Source organism: Aquarana catesbeiana, linkage group LG06 (genome assembly GCF_042186555.1).
Source record: "Aquarana catesbeiana isolate 2022-GZ linkage group LG06, ASM4218655v1, whole genome shotgun sequence".
Taxonomy (NCBI): domain Eukaryota; kingdom Metazoa; phylum Chordata; class Amphibia; order Anura; family Ranidae; genus Aquarana; species Aquarana catesbeiana.
The window spans coordinates 172,757,088-172,780,053 of NC_133329.1; the positions used below are offsets into that span (position 1 = coordinate 172,757,088).

General features: G+C 43.6%; 1 protein-coding gene across 4 annotated transcripts in view; it reads right to left on the reverse strand.

Moving 5' to 3' along the window:
• LOC141101795 (multidrug resistance-associated protein 1-like) overlaps window positions 1-22,966 on the reverse strand; it is a 511,330-nt gene that overhangs the window by 210,966 nt on the left and 277,398 nt on the right. For all 4 annotated transcript variants that reach the window (XM_073591130.1, XM_073591129.1, XM_073591131.1 and 1 more), the window contains 3 exons: window positions 2,644-2,790; window positions 2,463-2,550; window positions 254-320 (listed from right to left, as the gene is read on the reverse strand). In XM_073591130.1, coding sequence (XP_073447231.1) covers window positions 254-320; window positions 2,463-2,550; window positions 2,644-2,790 — 302 coding nt within the window. The remainder of the gene's footprint in view (window positions 1-253; window positions 321-2,462; window positions 2,551-2,643; window positions 2,791-22,966) is intronic.

The following is a 22,966-nucleotide window of genomic DNA, read 5'->3' on the forward strand; positions in this document are numbered from 1 at the left end:
CACACACACACACACTTTATTATGTAGTTTTCGATCTAAATATAATGTGAAGATTTACAGTCCTTTTCACGATTTTCTTTGTCTTTTGCTGTAAAAAGCCTGTTTATAGAGCGCTACAGCTTATGTAAAATTGCTCTACATAGTGCAGGAGGCTAATTACAGGGTAAGTATATTCAGTATTTTTATACATCAAATATCACTGCAAAATTGTATAGTTCTTTCATTTGCAATGCAAACTATCTTACAATCTTACTTTCTAAGGGATGGCTCATCTGTTACAGACCATGTAAATGTTCCATCTTGTACCACAATGTCATTCTCTGAAAAGCAAAAGCACATATGCTACAATAATTTTAAAAATTACTTAGTTACATGCAAAACACCATATCCATTTTTACAGTTTTTATCTTTAGAATTACAGAACCGCCAGGTCATGGATGTTTCACAGGTAAAAGGATACGAATACAGTATAAGTGCTATTCCCATGATTCTGCTCTGCAGGAACTTGCACACGGTACTGATGTTTGAAATTGTTTGTGATTATTCCGTGATTTGTGCTTATTTGCACCTATACAAGCAAAAAAAATTCTAGCTCTCACAATGGAATTTTAGCTTCTTCAAATTGACATTTTGACAACTCCGATTTCGGGGGGGTTGTATTTTTTTTAAATTTTAGTCATCTATACGCAGCGCATCTTTATGCGCCTATTGTACAGGCACATTGAAAACAAAGGCCTGCATTTAGATTAGTAAAGAAAAAAGAAATGCCTGTATGCCTAAAAACCCTGAGTTTTTAGACAGCGGTGTGAATGAAGGCCACTTGACCCGCCCCGCCTAAGGAAAGGGAGCCTTCACTGCTGGATGCTTGGCAACTAAGCAGGGTGTCAACCTAACCAGATAGCCAGAGTGGCCCGTTGGGATTGGCTACAATGGCTCGAGGTGACTGGGTGGAGCCTGAACTCAAGAAAAGGCTATGCAGAAGCACACCCCACTACTTTCAAGAGAAGTTGACTTCACAAGAGTTGCCCACTCATACGCCCATTGTTAGTTTTGTCACAGCTTTCTTGGCGGTTTTACCTTGCCAGCAATTGGTATTACTGTACCAGATTCTGGTGCAGGTCCCTTTAACTCAACTCCCCACAATCCTCTGAGCTCCTGGACATGCCCTGGGGATATAAAAGTCAGCTCCACCCAGCTTCCTGTGCTCAGAGAGATCCTGCCTGATGGGACAGCAGTGACTGGGCAAGTGAGCTGGTGACTGGGCAAGTGAGCTGTTCCCAGGTGCTGGGTCCTCCCCTGTTAAGTCTGGTGTGCGGGCCACCAGCAGTGAGCACAAGAGCACGCAGTAACTTTCCAAGCCCCAGTCACCGGAGAGGACTCTGTTACAGTCCATTGGTGGAAGCTGTCCATGAAGTGAGTTGGCCCTATCTCCAGCCACCAGAACCCCCTGACCAAAGCAAGTAGAAAGCAGTGCCAGCGTGAAGTTTTTGTCAGCAGGAGGTCCACTCAGCTCACAGTCTGTGGAACAAACGATTACTATTTTGGGACAGTGAGATTCTTAAGTTTTCATTTCTATTGGACTCAGAACACGCTGCTGCTGCCTTGTGGACATTAGTTGAAAGGCAGTGTAATTGTTATATCCTCCTCCTTTACAGTTCATATTAATGTTCTGTACTGTATACCCAGTCTCGCACGATTTCCGGTACAATTTATGTTGAAGTTCACTGTTAAGTAAAGTAGAGATAGCACATCACCACTGGTCTGATTATTTGGCTGTGACTGTTACACTACACTACTTTATGGGCTATGCCCTCAAGTTTAATTCTGGGGTCAGTTTAATGCCTGTCTCGCACTGATGGCGGAGATGGGCCTCTTAGGCTATATGGGTTTGGTTAGAGATGTTCACAATATAACCGTGACTGGCATGGTTATTGGTATTTTGAAGGTTGTTATACTGGATATGTTCAATAAAGCTGTGGCCTTGCCCTACTTCCAACTTAAAGTAAACTCTGTGGCTTTTTTGGGGGGCAAGGTTTTTTGTGGTTTAAATAAGTGGGAGTTAAGATAAGCCTAAGCTTCTCAGCAAGAGGCCTTATTGTGATATTTCAATACAGAGTTCAGTAAAATCTTGTTAGCATAAACAAACGTTAATACATAATCATGGGAATCCTGTAACTAGTATAAATTTACAGTTACAGCAGACTAAAAATGCACAATTAGGAAAACATATTTATTGGAAGTTAAAGTGCATCACAATGTATGCTTCTTTCAGAGCATGAAATATAGAAAACTGACTTCCCATAAATACCTAGTTCTGGAAATCTAATGTGCTTTTGTATTGTGAAGTCCTGGAATATGGGAACAAACAAAATAAAACATCCAATGAAAGTCTGAACCCATAATAGATGTTAAATACCCTGTGCACAAAATTAATGTGATAACGCCATATCTAACATACATACTGCTAGAGGGTTCTAAAGTCTCCACATTTCCAGGGTCTACTTCATCTTCAGAGAATAATTTGGCCAAACGTTTTAGGGAAACAAATGACTGAAAACAAAGCAAACCAACATGACAGAGTTGTGTTAGAACTTAGAAGAATTTATAGTAAAAGATGAAAACATGCATAGGAATGCTTTGTACCTGGAAAATAAGTGTGACAGCCATTGGGAACATACGTAGAGGGATCCTGAGAATATTAAGCAATATTATAGTGACAAAGGCTTTCTGTGCATCCAGGACATTCTTATCATCCACAGCCAAGAAAACACCAAACATGGTCAGAGAAACCTAGGCATTGAAATATAAGGGGAAAAGAAATAAGCAGCCTTGCCCATATAAAAAAGTGTTAAGACCTGTTTAACATGCAGCTGGCATTTTCCAAGGTTTGTGCAGTTAGTTTTATTTTATGCAAAACCTGCTAGCCATAATGGCATAGCTCATTTCAGATTAATCTGTCATTATTCATACTTATGGTATTTGGATAAATACATTGTGATAAATAATGACTTGCAGATTATAAAGTCCTATCCATGCCATAAAAAGTCTACCAATCTGAGTTGTCAAATAGTTTCAAACAATGTGTTAAAACCTCTCCCAAAAGTGAGCAGGCATTTCCCTTTCTTAACTATTTTGTCTGTAATGCTAAATATATTTATCACAGCAAGAACATGCTCAGAAAATGTGTTCAGAGAAGAGTGTGCTGCTTACTTGCAGGGATTATTACAGCAACCACAATCCAAATAAACATCAACAAGTAGAAAACACAGTGCCTTGAAAAAGTATTCCTACCCCTTGAAATTTTCCACATTTTGTCATGTTACAACAAAAAACGTAAATGTATTTTATTGGGATTTTATCTGATAGACCAACACAAAACGGCACATAATTGTGAAATGGAAGGAAAATGATAAATGGTTTTACATTTTTTTTACAAATAAATATTTGAAAAGTGTGGCATGCATTTGCATTCAGCCCCCTTTTGTCAGGGCTGGGCTCAGCCCTTCCTTCTCTGAGCTGGCCGCTCAGCTGTCAGCTAATTGCCAGCTCCTATCTCTCCACAGTTACTCAGCTGTTGATGATATCCAGCTCGTCAGTCCTGCCTACTTAAGCTGTCCAGTCCAGAGGTTCTCTGCCTTCGCCTTGGTCAACATCACAGAAATGATCTCCTGCGATCCTGTTCAAGACTTGCTTTGCTGACATCCCTTCTGGCTCCAGATCCTGCTTGCTGTTCCACTACATTGATCCCTGACTTCTGGCTTGGCTGACTATCCATTCTGGTTACTGAACTTTGGCTATGTTTTGACTACATTTGTTCTTTTTACTTTTATTATTAAACAAGTGTGATTTAACTGTACTTCACCTTTACTCTGATACCACTAACTAAAATCTAGTGAAACCAATTGCCTTCAAAAGCCCCCAATTAGTAAATAGAGTCCACCTGTGTGTAATTTAATCTCAGTATAAATACAGCTGTTCTGTGAAGCCCTCGGAGGTTTGTTAGAGAACCTTAGTGAAGAAACAGCATCATGAAGGCCAATGAACACACCAGACAGGTCAACTATTAGTTGTGCACTCCGCAAATCTGGCCTTTATGGAAGAGTGGCAAGAAGAAAGCCATTGCTAAAAGAAAGCCATAAGAAGTCCCGTTTGCAGTTTGCGAGAAGCCATGTGGGGGACACATCAAACATGTGGAAGGTGCTCTGGTCAAATGAGACCAAAATTTAACTTTTTGGCCTAAAAGAAAAATGCTATGTGTGGCAGAAAACTAATGTCCTGTACACACGGTCGGAATTTCTGACAGAAAAAGTCAGATGGGAGCTTTTCATTGTATATTCCGACCGTGTGTATGCCCCATCGGACTTTTTACGTCGAAAATTCAGACGGACTTAGATAGAGAACATGTTCTATATTTTTCTGACGGAACAAATTCCTATCGGGAAAACCACTCGTCTGTGTGCTGTTCCGACGTACCAAAAATGACGCATGCTGTGATGCAAGTACGAGACGTCGTACGTGTTGTCCCGTCGTACGTGTTGTACGTCACCGCGTTCTTGACGGTCAGAATTTGGTGTGACCGTGTGTATGCAAGACAGCTGGAGCGGAATTCTGTTGGAAAAACCTTCAGAGTTTATTCCGACGGCAAAACCGGTCATGTGTACAGGGCATAACACTGCACATCACCCTGAATGCAGCATCATGTTGTGGGGATGCTCTTCTTCAGTAGGGACAGGGAAGCTGGTCAGAGTTGATGGGAAGATGGATAAAGCCAAATACAGGGCAACCTTAGAAAAAAAACCTTTTAGAGTCTGTAAAAGACTTGAGACTGGGGCGAAGGTTCATCTTCCAGCAGGACAATGACCCTAAACATACAGCCAGAGCTACAATGGAATGGTTTATATCAAAGCATATTCATGTGTTAGAATAGCCCACTCACAGTCCAGACCTAAATACAATTGAAAATCTGTGGCAAATTGCTGTTCACAGATGCTCTCTATCCAATCTGACAGAGCTTGAGCTATTTTGCAAAGAAGAATGGGCACAAATTTTACTCTCTAGATGTGCAAAGCTGGTGGAAACATACCCAAAAAGACTTGCAGCTGTAATTGCAGCGAAAGGTGGTTCTACAAAGTATTGACAAATGCATGCCACCATTTTCACATATTTATTTGAAAAAAAATTGGAAAGCCATTTATAATTTTCCTTCCTCTTCAAAATTATGTGCCACTTTGTTTTGGTCTATCACATAAAATCCCAATGAAATACATGTATGTTTTTGGTTGTAACATGACCAAATGTGGAAAATTTCAAGGGATATGAATACTTTTATTTACATCAGTCTATCAATGAAGTAACTGTTTCACATGTCATTGCGCATTTCTCTAGCTGATGAGGCTCCCCCCTCCCCATACCTCCCCACTAAAAACATAAAGTGACAATAAAGTCTGGGTTAAAAAACAAAATATCAAAGTATGTATTCTTTTTTTTTTTTTTTTTTTAAGTTTTATTTATTGCTTTTTAACATAACAAGTATACACAAGACCCAATGGGCCACACACAAAAATAAACTATTTACATATATTCAGCATTGACTCTCTCCTCCTTCCGGACCCTCACTCAGTGAAAAGATTAAAATAATAATAAGGCCACTTTTTCTTGATAACAGTCAATGGTACGTTTAGATATGTCAAATAGTTATATACATGTTAAATCCTACTGCAGGTGCATTCTATTAGGTGCCACTCAATCCGCCACCGTAGTTTTACTATTCATCCAACTGCCCCACACTTTATCAAATTTCTGTGGTATGCCCCGCTGATGTATGTAGCCTTGTATAAAGGTGTAGCCCTATTAACCACACCCTTCCACGCTGATACAGATGGAGGATTGGGCTTTTTCCATCATAACACTATCATTTTCCTGGCGTAATAGATTAGGATCGTCAGTAAAGTATGAGTTACTCTTTTTGGGGCTAGATTGTCTACCAGTCCCAAAGGCAAACCTCTAACGTGGGCTGTATAGGAATGGCAGTTATTTCTGCTATACATTCTGTGACCCCCTTCCAAAATACTTGGATGTTTGAGCAATTCCAAAAGATATGCATGAAATCGGTAGTGAGGGAACTGCACCACCAGCAACAAGGTGACTGCGTAGGGAACATCTTAGCCAATCTAGCTGGAGTAAGATATATACGATGCAGGAATTTAAATTGAATGAGTTGGTCCCTAGCAGAGACCAATCTAGTAAAATTAATGTCCCATACATCATCCCAGTCATCCCCATCCATCTGGGGGAACACCTCACCCCACACCGCCCTACACTTTGCAAGGAGATCTCCTCCCTCTCCGAATAGTTGTTTATATATTGTAGATAAGGCTTTTTCCAAAGTGTCCTCCCTCAGTAAAAACTCTAACTCACTTATTTTCAGGGTAATACCAATATCTCCAAATTGGGCATTGTGTGCATGTCTGAGCTGAAGATAACGGAACAAGTGAGTGTTGGGAAGATTAAAGTTAGTTTTCAGAGCGTCAAACTGTAGAAGTTTCCCACCACTCACTATGTCTTTCAGCGTCTTAATACCAAATTTAGTCCAGATGATTGGATCAGGGTACTCGCAAAAGTGTGTTAATTTGGGATTCTTCCAAAGTGGTGTGTGAGGAGATATCACAGAAGTGCTACCCATCTTGGTCACTGCTACCCACGCCCTACTAGTTGCACGCATGGATATTGTAAGCCTGTACGGAGCTCTGATACCCCGAAGCGGGAGATATGTCAACGTCTCATAAGAACCAACAATACCCTCCTCTAGTGTATTGGCAGTGTCATCCTCAGGTAGAGTAAACCACCTGTGCACGAATACTAGCCGACCCGCTAAGAAATACCTGTGAAAGTCCGGGACCTCCAGTCCCCCTTGTTTCCACGGCAGTTGTAACACCTGGAGGCTAATTCGGGGTGTCGCCCCTGCCACAGGAAAATAGTTATGAGTTGATCTATTTTTTTGAATATATATCTCGGTATCCAAACAGGAAATTCCGAAATATATATAAATACAGAGGTAAAAATTTCATTTTCACTAAATTCACACTACTTATGAGTGTCAAAGGTAGATTCTGCCATGCCTGCAGTCTGGATTTTAGTTTAGTCAAAAGTGGATCGACATTCAAAGGAATAAAGTCTGATACAGAGTTGGAGAATGATATGTACCCCCAGATTTTTGATCACCTCTACCCTCTGCAAGGGACAAGCTGCGGGAATCTCACATCTGGGGGATGGCGTCCTGAGTGAGAGAATCTGGGATTTTCCCCAGTGACTTTTAGACTCGAAAAATGAGCAAAGCAATTTAGGATGTCTAAGACTGCCGACAGGGAATTCTTGGAGTCTCGCAAAAAAAGAATATATCGTCCGCATACAGTGCCGTTTTTTCGGTCAAGCTACCCACCATTATCCCCTGTACCTCCTCAGAGGCTCGCAAGGCCGCAGCCAAGGGTTCAATCTTGATAGAGAAAAGACCCGGGGCTAAAGGGAATCCTTGGCGAGTGCCCCTATGAACTGGACAAAATTTCCGATAACATATTGTTTAGCTTTATGGCTACTGTGGGGCAGTGATATAGAATGTCGATCCACTTCCGGAACTGAGGGCCGAAACCGAATACCTCCAGTACAACCCTCATGTAATTCCAGTCCACGGAATCAAAGGCCTTTTCCAGATCCAGAAAGACCAATATCCCACCGCTAGAAATATCCGGGCCCAACTGAGTGTGGGTGAAAACCCTGCGCAGATTAATATCCGTGGCCTTTTTTGGCATAAAACCTGTCTGGTCAGGGGAAATAACATGCTGCAGGACCAACATAAGTCTAGTGGCTAACAGTTTGGTCAGTATTTTGAAGTCCATATTTAATAATGAGATGGGCCTATATGACGAACACTGCAGTGGGTCTTTATCCGGCTTAGCCAATAATACAATATGAGCCTCATAAAAGGAGAGGGGGAGGCTACCCTTCTGAAAACAGTCTGTGTATAATTGCAGTAATCTGGGTGCCAGGGTCTCTAAGTATTGGTGGTACCACTCAATTGGCAGACCGTCGGGTCCAGGAGCCTTACCACTAGGAAATGCCCCTATTGCAGAACCTACAGTATCTCACAAAAGTGACTACACCCCTCACATTTTCGTAAATATTTTATTATATCTTTTGATGTGACAACACTGAAGAAATTACACTTTGCTACAATGTAAAGTAGGGAGTCCCCTCAAAATAACTGAACACACAGCCATTAATGTCTAAAACGCTGGCAACAAAAGTGAGTACACCTCTAATTTAAAATGTCCAAATTGGGCCCAAAGTGTCAATATTTTGTGTGGCCACTATTATTTTCCAGCACTGCCTTAACCCTCTTTGAGTTGAGTTGACCAGTGCCTCACAGGTTGCCACTGGAGTCCTCTTCCACTCCTCCATTACGACATCAAGAGCTGGTGGACATTAGAGACCTTTCGCTCCTCCACCTTCCATTTGATGCCCCACAGATGCTTAATAGGGTTTAGGTCTGGAGACATGCTTGGCCAATCCATCACCATTACCCTCAGCTTCTTTAGCAAGGCAGTGGTCGTCCTGGAGGTGTGCTTGGGGTCGTTATGTTGGAATACTGCACTGTGGCCCAGTCTCTGAAGGGAGGGGATCATGCTCTGCTTCAGTATGTCACAGTATATGTTGACATTCATGGTTTCTTCAATGAACAGTAGCTCCCCAGTGCTGGCAGCACTCATGCAGCCCTAGGCTATGACACCATGCTTGACTGTAGGCAAGACACAGTTGTCTTTGTACTCCTCACCTGGTTGCCGCCACACACGCTTGACACCATCTAAACCAAATAAGTTTATCTTGGTCTCATCAGACCACAGGACATGGTTCCAGTAATCAATGTCCTTAGTCTGCTTGTCTTCAGCAAACTGTTTGCAGGCTTTCTTTTGCATCATCTTTAGAAGAGGCTTCCTTCTCCGACAACAGCCATGCAGAATAATTTGATACAGTGTGCGGCGTATGGTTTGAGCACTGACAGGCTGACATCCCCACCCCTTCAACTTCTGCAACAATGCTGGCAGCACTTACACGTCTATTTCCCAAAGACAACGTCTGAGCACATGCACTCAACTTTTTTGGTCGACCATGGCGAGGCTTGTTCTGAATGGAACCTGTCCTGTTAAACCGCTGTATGGTCTTGGCCACCATGCTGCAGCTCAGTTTCAGGGTCTTGGCAATCTTCTTATACTTTACATCAGGGGTCCTCAAAATCCGGCCCACCAGCGTTTTTTACCCGGCCCACAGACTGCCCCTTTAACATCGCAGCACTCCCCCTGCCATCTGCTACTTTTATCACACATGACGGGAAACATGACAGGTCTGGACAAAGGACCTGTTGAGTTAAGAAGCGGGTTATTGGTTACTAGGCATCGGGGCGGTCCCAGGAATCAATCACCTGCCTTTCACTTGCAAAGTCCCGCTCTTTGTCCGGACCTACAATGCTTCATGTCTTGTGTGATACAGGTAACAGAGGGGAGGGGGAGTGCTGTGATATTATAGAAGGGGCGGCATGTAATATCGAAGAGGGGAGTCTGTTATGGGGGCTTTGTGATGGGGGGCATCTGTGATATGAGGCAGTCTGATATGGGGGGGACTGATATGGGGGGATCTGTGATGGCAGAGTCTGTTATGGGGGAATCTGTTATGGGGGGATCTGTGATATGGGGGGGCTGTGATATGGGGGGATCTGTGATGGAGGAGTCTGTTATGGGTGGATCTGTGATGGGGGAGTCTGTTATGGGGGGTGGATCTGTGATATGGGGGGGACTGTGATATGGGGGATCTGTGATGGGGGAGTTTGTTATGGGGGGTGGATCTGTGATAGGGGGGATCTGTGATGGGGAGTCTGTTATGGGGGGGACTGTGATATGGGGGGATCTGTGATGGGGGATCTGTGATATGGGGGGGGGGGACTGTGATATGGGGGGATCTGTGATGGGGGAGTCTGTTATGGGGGGCTCTGTGATGGCGGAGTCTGTTATGGGGGAAGTCTGTGATGGGGAAGTCTGTGATGGGGGGATCTGTGATATGGGGGAGTCTGTGATATGGGGGAGTCTGTGATATGGGGGAGTCTGTGATATGGGGGAGTCTGTGATATGGGGGAGTCTTTTATGGGGGGGAGTCTGTTATGGGGGGGGAGTCTGTGATGTGGGGAGTCTGTGATGTGGGGAGTCTGTGATGTGGGGATTTGTGATGGGGAGGGGGGTCTGTGATTGGGAGGGGTTCTGTAATGAGGGGAGTCTGTGAAATACTGATAAGTTCATATTGATTAAAATTGTTCTTTATTTTAAATATTGTACTGTTTTTTCCTGTTTTTTTTTTTGCACTACAAATAAGATGTGTGCATAGGAATTAGTTCATATTTTTTTAAACTATAGTGCGGCCCCCCGACAGTCTGAGGGACCATGAACTGGCCCCCTGTTTAAAAAGTTTGAGGACCCCTGCTTTACATTGTAGCAAAGTGTAATTTCTTCAGTGATGTCACATGAAAAGATATAAGAAAATAATTACAAAAATGTGAGGGGTGTACTCACTTTTGTGAGATACTGTACCTCCTCCTCCCTGAACGTGGCATCCAGAAAATTGCTAGATTCCTCTGGCAGCTCGGGCAACTGTAGGGTCCCCAATGTGTCCCTGAGGTCACCAGTGTCATAGGGTTCTATAGGGGAGTACAGAGACCTATAGAAGGATACAAACTCCCGTACTATGTCCTCCCTGTCTCTCAACAGTTGTCCGGATGGGGATAGTAAGCAGGGAACTACTAAAGTATGTATTCTTAACTTGTAAAAGTACTTTCTGTTTCTATCAGCATCTTCCAAAATCCATTTTTAATTTTTATTTGCTGTGATCTGACTTTCTATTAGGAGGCGGCAATGTTTATTCTCCATGGTTCCACTGAAAATAGGAACGTAGCTACGCTCTTTGCTCACTCTTGAGATGGACAATGAGATTTGTAGTGTGTGTAGGGAAATGCAACTATGAAGCACTGCTAAACAAATAAGAGGTTTCAGAGCTCATGGAGAATGTTACAATGGGGCAGTAGGAAAACACAGTAAGAAATAATTTCATGGAAAATAGATTACAAGGCCATAAAGTGGTAAATGTGTTTGGATTATTTTTGAAGAATAAGGATATCGTTTAGTGTCACTTTAAGGAACATATCACCTGCCCCCCGTACTCATTTTGCAAACAATTTCCAAGTCTACAAAGGTAAGGAGATCTTTATTGTCTGTGTTTTTTTCTTACATGATTAATTATCTACGGGCTTCTCTTTTCCTGTGATTATTAGTCTCTTGTGTTATTCAATATGGTCTTTCAGTAAAATAATACTCTTACCAAAACAACATTTTACAAAGAAAACATTACACAATAAACCACAATAATTTACTGCATGAAATAATTACTTGATATGGCATACAATTTCTCAAATTCTAATATTTTTATATTTTAATATATATTTATACACATGTATTAAAAAAGATCAATAATTACAGGAATTCCTGTGCAAATATTGGGGGATTACTGGAGATCCCATATCACCTCATGCAATCCCTGAATACTACGGCCTCACAAATCATTCTTACCTTCATCATGATAGGAATGGCTTTAATGTGTGCATAGATTTCAACTCTCATTAAAGCAGGGAACTTAAGCACACACACACACAATGCTAAATGCTGCAGCTGGAGAGCTCTTTGGCTTATATATGTGGAATGTAAATAACCAGACTTCATGGGAAGGCCCACCAAATAATGAAAACTTGCACACGTGGAGGACAAATGGCACACATTGGTTTGGAACAAATTACCAAAACTTTATGAAATTTCTTATCCAAGGAATAAGCCCAGTTTGCAATAATAAATGCATCTGGCAGACTGATTGGCTCAACACTACTCATCAGTGAGCTGGTGCCCCTTCAATCACCGGCTAAAATATGCTTTTGACAAAGATTAATGATTTACTGCAGCGGAGAAAGTGAATTCAGAGCCCTGACTGGGCTGTCTGAATGAAAAGGTAAGTCAATGCAAACACATATACTGTAGTGGGTATAGAAAAGAATCCCCCCCTCTTTAAAATCATTTTTGCTTTATCCAGCTGTATTTACTCAGTGCAGCTTATAACATCCAAGTGAAAGATATAACACCGGCATGTCAGAAAAAGTTTTTAAAAAATTCAAAAATAGAATCACTGTGTTGGAAAAAGGATCACCACCACCTCCTAAAAATGACTTGTAAACTCAATCAGGTGTAGCTACACAAAGCCATTTGACTTTCAACTGTGATCAGCTGTGGTTATTTTGATTAGCTCAGCATTAAAAGAGCTTTCCTGGAACATTTCAGTCCCTGGTAGTGCAACTGAAGCAAACAATTAACTACTAGTGGCAAAGCACTGTCAAAAGATCTCCAGGATAAAGATGTGGACAGGCAGGAGGTTAGGAGATGAATAAAAAAAAATTCAAAAGGATTTATCAATGCCTAGAAGCACAGCAAAATCTATTATGAGAGAAGTGAAAGGTATTTGGTACAACACAGACCCACCTTGGATCAGGACGTCGCTCCAAACTGGATGAAGGAGCCAAGAGGAAACTGGTCAGAGTGGTACCAAGAAGCCTAACTCTGAAGCAGTTACAGGAATTTATGACAAAGAGTGGTCCTTGTGTGCATGTGACAACAATATCACAAATTCTCCACAAATGTGGCTTGTATGGAAGGGTTGCAAGAAAAAAGCCACTCCTCAAGAAAGGCCAAATGCCGTCACAACTGAGCTTTGCCAAAATGCATCTTGAAGATTCTGAAGGCCACATGGAAAAAGGTGTTATCGTCAATTGAGATTAAAGTGTAATTATTTGGCCTCAACACCAAGCGATATGTTTGGCATAAATCCAATCCAGCTCACCATCCAAATAACACCATTCCTACAGTAAAGCATGGAGGTGGTAATATCCTGTTATGGGGATGTTTCTCCACAACAGGGGCTGGAGCACTTGTCAGGATAGAAGGAAAAATTGATGGGGCAAAATACCATTAAATTCTTGAGGGAAATCTGCTGCCCTCTGCCAGAAAGATGTCAATGGGAAGAATATTTACCTTCCAATACGACAATAACCCAAAGGACACAGCAAAAATGACCACACAGTGGTTGAAGGAGAGAAAGGTAAATGTCCTTGCATGGCCTAGTCAGAGCCCAGACTTAAACCCCATTGAAAATCTGCAAGGAAGAAATCAAATTTGGCAGTATGGGAGTTTGTGGGTGCTTGGTATAATAAAATTAGTGTATAACACCAAGGTATGAAAAAATAAATTATTTTATTACAACAACATGAAAAAAAAGGGACAAAGACAATGGTCACATAGAAAGGGACAGACGTCACTTATTCTATATAGTGTATCCGCATGTCTGATCAGTTTTCCACACATGAATTTAACATGTTTCGCCATGCTGCTTCCTCAGGAACATGTGTGGGCATTTTTCTCTAATAAATAGATATAAATGGGTATACTAATTATACAAATCTCAAGTTTAAAAAGATACAGAAAATAATTTGAACAAAGTACATATATACATATATAGGTGCATCCAAGAGGTGTAGCAAAAAACTCTCAACCTGTGGGCTCTGACTCCAATGCTTAGGGGATTCAGAAACCTATCTATACTGAGTACTGTCAGAGCAGACAATTGGGCACCTGAGTCCTCATGGGAGGAGACACCGACCTATGCCTGATCACCTACTGAGAGGAGTAACGTTGGTGGACTTGAACACCATTGTGAGCTATTGTTACCTATAGATAATCAAGACATAATGGTATATAATGTGTCAATGACAGTACATGTCATTGAAAAGACTTAATGGCTAAGTCAAAAAATATATAGACATCTAATTAGCAGACATAAAGTAAAAAATGGGCTTACATGAAGAGTTACTATTGAATGAGCAGACTGGGAGCATAGGTGTCCGACTAAATACAGCCGCAACTTGTATGACTATATCCAAGGTTAGAAATCCACACCAAATGTCCTGCAAAAATATGAAGAATACTCCACATATAGTTTGCAAAACGTAGTTGGCACTAGTTTGGGCTGACCTTGCCTAGGTAAAAGAGAAAAATTGCTTGCCTGTGTATGTCATCAAATACGCATATTGAAAAGTCCTAGGCAGGACAAGGCACTAGGATGATCAAGGTGATCTAATCTGCAAAAAGAAACAAATAATAGAAAAAAAGGCGTTACCCCCCAAAAAGAAGGACTGAGGCAGTATATAGTAACTGCAACATTGTAAAGGTGTATCCACGCGGAGGGCAGGATAGTATCTCAAGAGAGTGCCATATGCACACATATTCCTGTTTGTTGGTTCCATTTCATTTTCATTTCCATTTTTCATTTTCTGATCACTTTTTTTTTCCCATCTTTATTATAACATCACCATTTTTAGAAAAAAATTTATAATTTTTTTTAAATCCAGCATTCTATTTTGATTCTATTTTACATATACTTGCATTGACATGTATATTGCTATTTTCACTTTTAATTTATGTACACAGGGCGTTCATTTGGACACCATTGCCCAGGATGTTCATTCATTTTTTGCCATTGTATCAGCACACGGACCCCCAGGGGCCCGCAGCGGTGCGGTCCCCGTTTCCCAATGGGAGCCATGTTGAGCTCCTGTGGAGACAGGGGCGGCTTCTGTGGGTCCGGATCCAGGTTGGCGTCGCCGCCTGGGATCTGGTCCTGCTCTCCCACACCTTGAGGCCAATACACGGGCGCTCGGGGATCGGATGGGGCAGTGCCGCGGCATCCGGCACCTCCTTGTGGGTGTGTCGCTTGCTGGGTTTCTACCTCCATGGTTCCCTGCATGCGCTGCGGGCTTATAGTGGGGAGGAGCAGTGGCCGCCTCCAATTTCCGCAGCATCATCCAACAGCGTCCGTCTTGCTTCTGGGCACCATGACGTCATACGTCACGCTCACCCGACGCATCTGGGAGGAGTACAAATAGCTCCATGCGGCACTGGAGAAGCCGCTGGAGCCCCTGGGAACCCCGTTGTCCATACAGCTGCATACAGGTACAAGCTCATCCATCCAGGGAGAATATCAATGTGATGCTTTGGCTTAGCTATGAGAGGTGTCATGCTTCAGTCCTCTTTTTTGGGGGTAATGCCTTTTTTTCTATTTGTGTCTATTTGCAGATTAGATCACCTTGGTCATCTCAGCACCTTGTCCTGCATAGGACTTTTCAATATACATATTTGACGACATACACAGGCAAGCAATTTTTCTCTTTTACCTAGGCAAGGTGAGCCCAAACTAGTCCCCCCTACGTTTTGCAAAAACTGTGTGAAATATTCTGCATATTTTTGCAGGACATTTGGTGTGGATTTGTAACCTTAGATGTAGTCATACAAGTTGCAGCTGTATTTGGTCGGACACCTAGGCTCCCAGTCTGCTCATTCAATAGTAACTTTTCATGCAAGCCCATTTTTTACTTTTTATCTGCTAATAAGAGGTCTATATATTTTTTGACTTAGCCTATAAGTCTATTCAATGACATGTACAGTTATTGACACATTATATACCATTATCTCTTGATTATTTAGAAGTAACAAATAGTTCACAATGGTGTTCAAGTCCACCAACGTTACTCCTGGGTGATCAGGCATAGATAGGTGTCTCCTCCCATGAGGAATCTGGTGCCCAATTGTCTGCTCTGACAGTGATCAGTATAGATTGGTTTCTGAATCCCCTAAGCATTGGAGTCAGAGCCCACCGGTTGAGAGTTTTTTGCTACACCTCTTGGATGCACCTATGTATGTATATAAGTACTTTGTTCAAATTATTTTCTGTATCTTTTCAAACTTGAGATTTGTATAATTAATATATCCATTTATATCTATTTATTAGAGTAAAATGTCCACGCGTGTTCCGGAGGAAGCCTTGGAAACATGTTGAATTCATGTGTGGAAAACTGAACAGACATGCGGATACACTATATAGAATAAGTGACGTCTGTCCCTTTCTATGTGATCATTGTCTTTGTCCCTTTTTTTCATGTTGTAATAAAATAATGTATTTTTTCATACCTTGGTGTTATACACTAATTTTATTATACCAAGCACCCACAAAGTCCCATACTGCCAAATTTGGTTTCTACCTTGCTCTTTTAACAAAGGGATGATGTGCCAAATCAGTATATCTGTGTTTTGATCACTCTAATCTATCATTTCCCATTGAAAATCTGTGGAATGACTTGAAGACTGCAGACCACAAACAGTCATCATCAAATTTTCCTGAACTTGAGCAGTTATGCAAAGAAGAGTGGGCAAATATTGCAAAGTCTAGATGTGCTAAGTTAGTAGAGACATATCCCAACAGACTAAAGGCTGTAATTAACCACTAGCCTACCGCCCACCGTCATATGACGGCTGGACGGTAAGCCTCTTGTTCTGGGCGGACGTCATATGACGTGAGCCTGTTTAAACAGGGCATGCGCGCGATCGGGAGCGCGCAGCCCTGTACTGTCGGTGGCGGCGTGTCACCGAGACACCGCTTGTCACCGACAGGGGTGAACAGCCACTGGGCATGGTTGTTTACCACGTGATCGGCCGTGATGAAGTCACAGCCGATCACGAATGGTACATCCCCGCATTGCATGACGCATGCGCACGGTCGTGAGCGCGCTGCGCGTGCACGTCGGTGACGGCGTGTTCCCAGGAACACTGCTCATCACCGACGATAGTACACAGCCATTGGCCAGGGCTGTGTACCATGTGATCGGCTGTGATCCATTTACAGCCGATCACTAACTGTAAACAAAGAGCTGTCACTAGCTGTTACTAGCCCTTCTCTCCTCACACACCGTTTCCAGTGTGAGGAGAGAAGAGCCAGGAGCAGTGAGTTACAGATCTATGTTAGTAGTGTCTGCACCAACACCACATCTGTCCCATCGCCCCCCCCAATTGTCATCTGTCACCCAACAGTCACCCCATAAAAGTGCACCTGTCACATAACAGACTGCCATCAGTGACCATCAGCGGTGCAACCGTCACCCACCAGTGACCCGCCCTGTCACCCATCACCCACCAGTAACCATGCCCTGCCACCTGTCACCCATCAGTGACCTGCCCTGTCACCCGTCACCCACCAGTGACCGTGCCCTGTCACCCGTCACCCATCAGTGACCGAGCCCAGTCACCCATCAGTGACCATCAGTGGTGCACCCGTCACCCATCAGTGACCGTCGCCTGTCAGTGACCGTCGCCTGTCAACAAGCTGTGACTATCACCTGTCACCGTCCGTGGCCTGTCACTCATCAGTGACCATGCCCTCTCACCCGTCACCCATCAGTGACCATGCCCTGTCACCCGTCACCCATCAGTGACTGTGCCCTGTCACCCGTCACCCATCAGTGACTGTGCCCTGTCACCCGTCACACATCAGTGACTGTGCCCTGTCACCCATCAGTGACCGTCGCCTGTCAACTATCTGTGACCATTACCCGTCACCGTCCGTGGCCTGTCACCCATCAGTGACCATCGCCCATCACACCATCACCTCTCAGTGAATGTCACCTGCCACCCATCGCACAGCCCATCAGTGACCGTCACCTGCCACCCATCTGTCACCCGTCGCACAGCTACCCGCCACACAGCCATGTCCAAAAGAGGATATACTAGTGAGGAGGCATTCCAGATACTCTCTATGACTGATGAGAGCACCGGGGAGTTCTCATCAGAGTCCATTTCTGATTCCGAATCAAATTCGGCATTTGAACCGATCGAAAGTAGTAATGATTCGGATGAAGAATGGGTCCCTCCTAAAAGTGCACGACACTCTGGAATCCAGGAAGCCGCCAGCAACCAGGATTATATTCCCAGGCCCAGTACCAGCTCTGCCTCCAGAAATAGGCCCCAGGAAGAAAGGCCCAGTACCAGTGCTGCCGCCAGCAATAGGCCCCAGGAACAAAGGCCCAGTACCAGTGCTGCCGCCAGAGATAGACCCCGCGCACAAATGCCCAGTACCAGTGCTGCCACATCACACCTGAGTAGCAGCACAGGAAATTCAACTCCCCCAACTATTGGAGTGTCACGTCCCCCAAGAGCCAGGGCCACTACATACATGCCAGATGGTCTTGCTAACCCAACATGCCTGCCTTCCAACTCGGGATCACCAATTATTCCCCCTTTCACAGCACAGCCAGGTGTGCAGGTCAACACCCAAAATTTCACAGAGATCAATTTTTTTCACCTGTTTTTGCCCGACGCTTTGCTGCAGTTCATTGTGGACCAGACAAATTTGTATGCCCAGCAGTATATTGCCAGCAACCCCCAATCATCTTATGCCCGTCCGTTTGAGTGGAGAGATTTGAATTTGGAGGAGTTCAAATTGTTTTTGGGCCTCACCCTAAATATGGGGCTTACAAAAAAAAATGAAGGACATACCTATTGGTCCACCAACCCCATCTACCATATGCCCATGTATTCTTCCGCAATGTCCAGGTCCCGATATGAGATGATTATGAGATTCTTTCATTTTAATGACAACACCCAGTGCCCTCCCCGCAATCATCCAAATTCCGATAAGCTATACAAGATTCGCCCACTGATAAATTTATTTTCCCAACGATTTGCAGAACTCTATGTCCCCGAGAAGAATATATGTGTGGATGAGTCCCTGGTACCATTTTCAGGCCGGCTAGGAATAAAACAATATATTCCTAGCAAAAAGGCCAAATACGGAGCCAAATTTTACAAGCTGTGTGAGAGAGCCACGGGATATCTATATGCGTTCCGCATATATGAAGGAAGAGATTCCCAGTTCCAGCCCCCTAAGTGCCCGGCCTACATGGGCACAACTGGAAAAATCGTATGGGACCTGGCTTACCCACTTCTGAAAAAAGGATATCATATATACCTGGACAACTTTTATACCAGCCTGCCCCTTTTCAGACACCTATATATCGAAAAAACCCTGGCCTGCGGAACCTCAAGGAAAAATAGGAAGGGCTTCCCACAATCCATAGTGAACAAAAAGCTGCAAAGGGGGGAAAGAGCAACACTGAGATACAATGAAGAGGATATACTAGTGAGGAGGCATTCCAGATACTCTCTATGACTGATGAGAGCACCGGGGAGTTCTCATCAGAGTCCATTTCTGATTCCGAATCAAATTCGGCATTTGAACCGATCGAAAGTAGCAATGATTCGGATGAAGAATGGGTCCCTCCTAAAAGTGCACGACACTCTGGAATCCAGGAAGCCGCCAGCAACCAGGATTATATTCCCAGGCCCAGTACCAGCTCTGCCTCCAGAAATAGGCCCCAGGAAGAAAGGCCCAGTACCAGTGCTGCCGCCAGCAATAGGCCCCAGGAACAAAGGCCCAGTACCAGTGCTGCCGCCAGAGATAGACCCCGCGCACAAATGCCCAGTACCAGTGCTGCCACATCACACCTGAGTAGCAGCACAGGAAATTCAACTCCCCCAACTATTGGAGTGTCACGTCCCCCAAGAGCCAGGGCCACTACATACATGCCAGATGGTCTTGCTAACCCAACATGCCTGCCTTCCAACTCGGGATCACCAATTATTCCCCCTTTCACAGCACAGCCAGGTGTGCAGGCCAACACCCAAAATTTCACAGAGATCAATTTTTTTCACCTGTTTTTGCCCGACGCTTTGCTGCAGTTCATTGTGGACCAGACAAATTTGTATGCCCAGCAGTATATTGCCAGCAACCCCCAATCATCTTATGCCCGTCCGTTTGAGTGGAGAGATTTGAATTTGGAGGAGTTCAAATTGTTTTTGGGCCTCACCCTAAATATGGGGCTTACAAAAAAAAATGAAGGACATACCTATTGGTCCACCAACCCCATCTACCATATGCCCATGTATTCTTCCGCAATGTCCAGGTCCCGATATGAGATGATTATGAGATTCTTTCATTTTAATGACAACACCCAGTGCCCTCCCCGCAATCATCCAAATTCCAATAAGCTATACAAGATTCGCCCACTGATAAATTTATTTTCCCAACGATTTGCAGAACTCTATGTCCCCGAGAAGAATATATGTGTGGATGAGTCCCTGGTACCATTTTCAGGCCGGCTAGGAATAAAACAATATATTCCTAGCAAAAAGGCCAAATACGGAGCCAAATTTTACAAGCTGTGTGAGAGAGCCACGGGATATCTATATGCGTTCCGCATATATGAAGGAAGAGATTCCCAGTTCCAGCCCCCTAAGTGCCCGGCCTACATGGGCACAACTGGAAAAATCGTATGGGACCTGGCTTACCCACTTCTGAAAAAAGGATATCATATATACCTGGACAACTTTTATACCAGCCTGCCCCTTTTCAGACACCTATATATCGAAAAAACCCTGGCCTGCGGAACCTCAAGGAAAAATAGGAAGGGCTTCCCACAATCCATAGTGAACAAAAAGCTGCAAAGGGGGGAAAGAGCAACACTGAGATACAATGAAGTGCTTGCCTTGAGGTGGAAGGATAACAGGAACGTGCACATGATGTCCACCATTCATGATGACACTGCAGTTGTAGTTCAGCGAAGACGAGGTCCCATTGAAAAACCGACATGTGTCCAAGACTATAATCTCTACATGGAGGGGGGTGGATTTCAATGACCAAATGATTCAGCCCTATTTGTCAATAAGGAGGTCCCGATTCTGGTACAAGGTGGTAGCAATTTATCTAATCCATTTGGCTATTTACAATTCCTACATAGTCTACACAAAATCCACAGAAAGCCCCGCCCCCCTAAAATTCATAGAAGTAATAGTCACGTCCCTCATCTATCAACAAAGACCCCCCCCAGAAGACCTTCGTTCTGATGCTGTTAGCCGACTTCATGAACGCCACTTCCCGTACAACATTCCACCATCGGAAGCAGGCCGAAGACGGCAAAAAAGATGTTGCGTGTTCAGCAGAAGAGGTTTTCGAAAAGATACCAGCTTCCATTGTCCCCAGTGTCCCTCCCAACCTGGCCTTTGCATTGGTGAATGCTTCGAACTGTATCATACATCCCTAAATTATTAGCCCATATTTTCCCCATTTTCACTGATCATTTTCCATGCTTCCCCAAATAACCATGCCACTGCCTTCAACGTGAAATGAGTGGCCTGCTTTTTGACTATGCCTCTGCCTACCGTTTGGACTGCTTCCACATGAACTGACCTTGGCCTGTTTTGACTATGCCTCTGCCCACCGTTTGGACTGCTTGCTCGTGAACTGACCCTGGCCTGTTTTGTGACTATGCTTCTGCCTACCGCTTGGACTGCTTGCACGTTACTGACCCTGGCCTGTTTTATGGACTATGCTTTTGCCTACCGCTTGGACTGATCTGTTGCCCTGCTACTATAGTACACAGGGGTCTCACATATATGAGGGGCTCCAGAATAGTTATTCCGGATGGAGAAAACAATTTTTTTTGTTTTCTCCGGGTTTTGTAATTTCCGGATTAGGGTCTGGAGTCCAGAGGCTTCACAGAGATTTGGGTGGGTCGAAGCCTCTACCTCTGTGCCCCTGTGCACAGGTCTTACCCGATTGCGGCCCTCAGCCTGTTGCTGACTTACTGCCATCATGCCTTTGCCTGCCGCATGAATGGACCACACCTCTGCCTGCTACCTGGTCTATGCAAATAATTAGCTGTAGCAAGAGGCAGTATGTTTATGAAGGGCTGGAGAGCGGTACAATAATGAGTGTCTGCAGGTAACAGTGTACCAGGACCAATATTATGGCTGTGCTGGCTGTCTCTGCCTGGACAATTTCTATGGACAAATGCTTTGGCTGTGCTGACAATATCCTTGTGCTGACTATAGACAATATTCCTGCCTGCTGTCTGGATAATTACTATTGCTGTCGCTAAGCACATCCCTGACTGCTGCCTGGACCAGTGCTCTCTTCTGTGGACACTACTAAAAGCACAGGTAATACTTTTTTTTTTTACCCTTTCCACAATAGAATTTATTTTGGATTGTAATTCTTGGTATGTACATGCTATGTGTTAGAAATATGAAGGGCCTTCAAAAATGATAGGTTGCCAGGAAATTATCTATGTAAGGTATGCTCCTAGAACGCCTCATGGTGCTACTTGGATGTTGGGCCTCTGTATGTGGCCAAGCTGTGTAAAAGTATCACACATGTGGTATCCCCATACTCAGGAGGAGTAGCAGAATGTATTTTGGGGTGTCATTTTTGCTATGTGTTGGGAAAAAAAATGCATTTTTATTTTTTCCCCACATTTTCCAAAAACTTCTGGAAAAAAAATAACCGTTCAAAAGACTCATTATGCCTCATAGATTATACGTTGGGGTGTTTGCTTTCCAAAATGGGCTCATTTTGTGGGCAATTCCATTGTCCTGGTGATCCAGGGCCTTCAAAAGTGTAATAGGTGGTTGAGAAATGAGATGTGCAATTTTTGCTCGTAGATCGCCTGATGGTGCTACTTCAATGTTGGGCCTTTGTATGTGGCCAGGCTGTGTAAAAGTCCCACACATGTAGTATCGCCATACTCCGGAGGAGTAGCAGAATGTATTTTGGGGTGTCATTTTTGCTATGTATTTGCTATGTGTTGGAAATATCTTATAAATGGACAACTTTGTGTAAAAAAAATGCGTTTTCATTTTTTTTCCACATTTTCCAAAAACACCTGGAAAAAAAATAACCATTCAAAAGACTCATTATGCCTCATAGATTATACGTTGGGGTGTTTGCTTTCCAAAATTAGGCCATTTTGTGGGCAATTCCATTGTCCTGGTGCTCCAGGGCCTTCAAAAGTGTAATAGGTGGTTGAGAAATGAGATGTGCAATTTATGCTCGTAGATCGCCTGATGGTGCTACTTCAATGTTGGGCCTTTGTATGTGGTCAGGCTGTGTAAAAGTC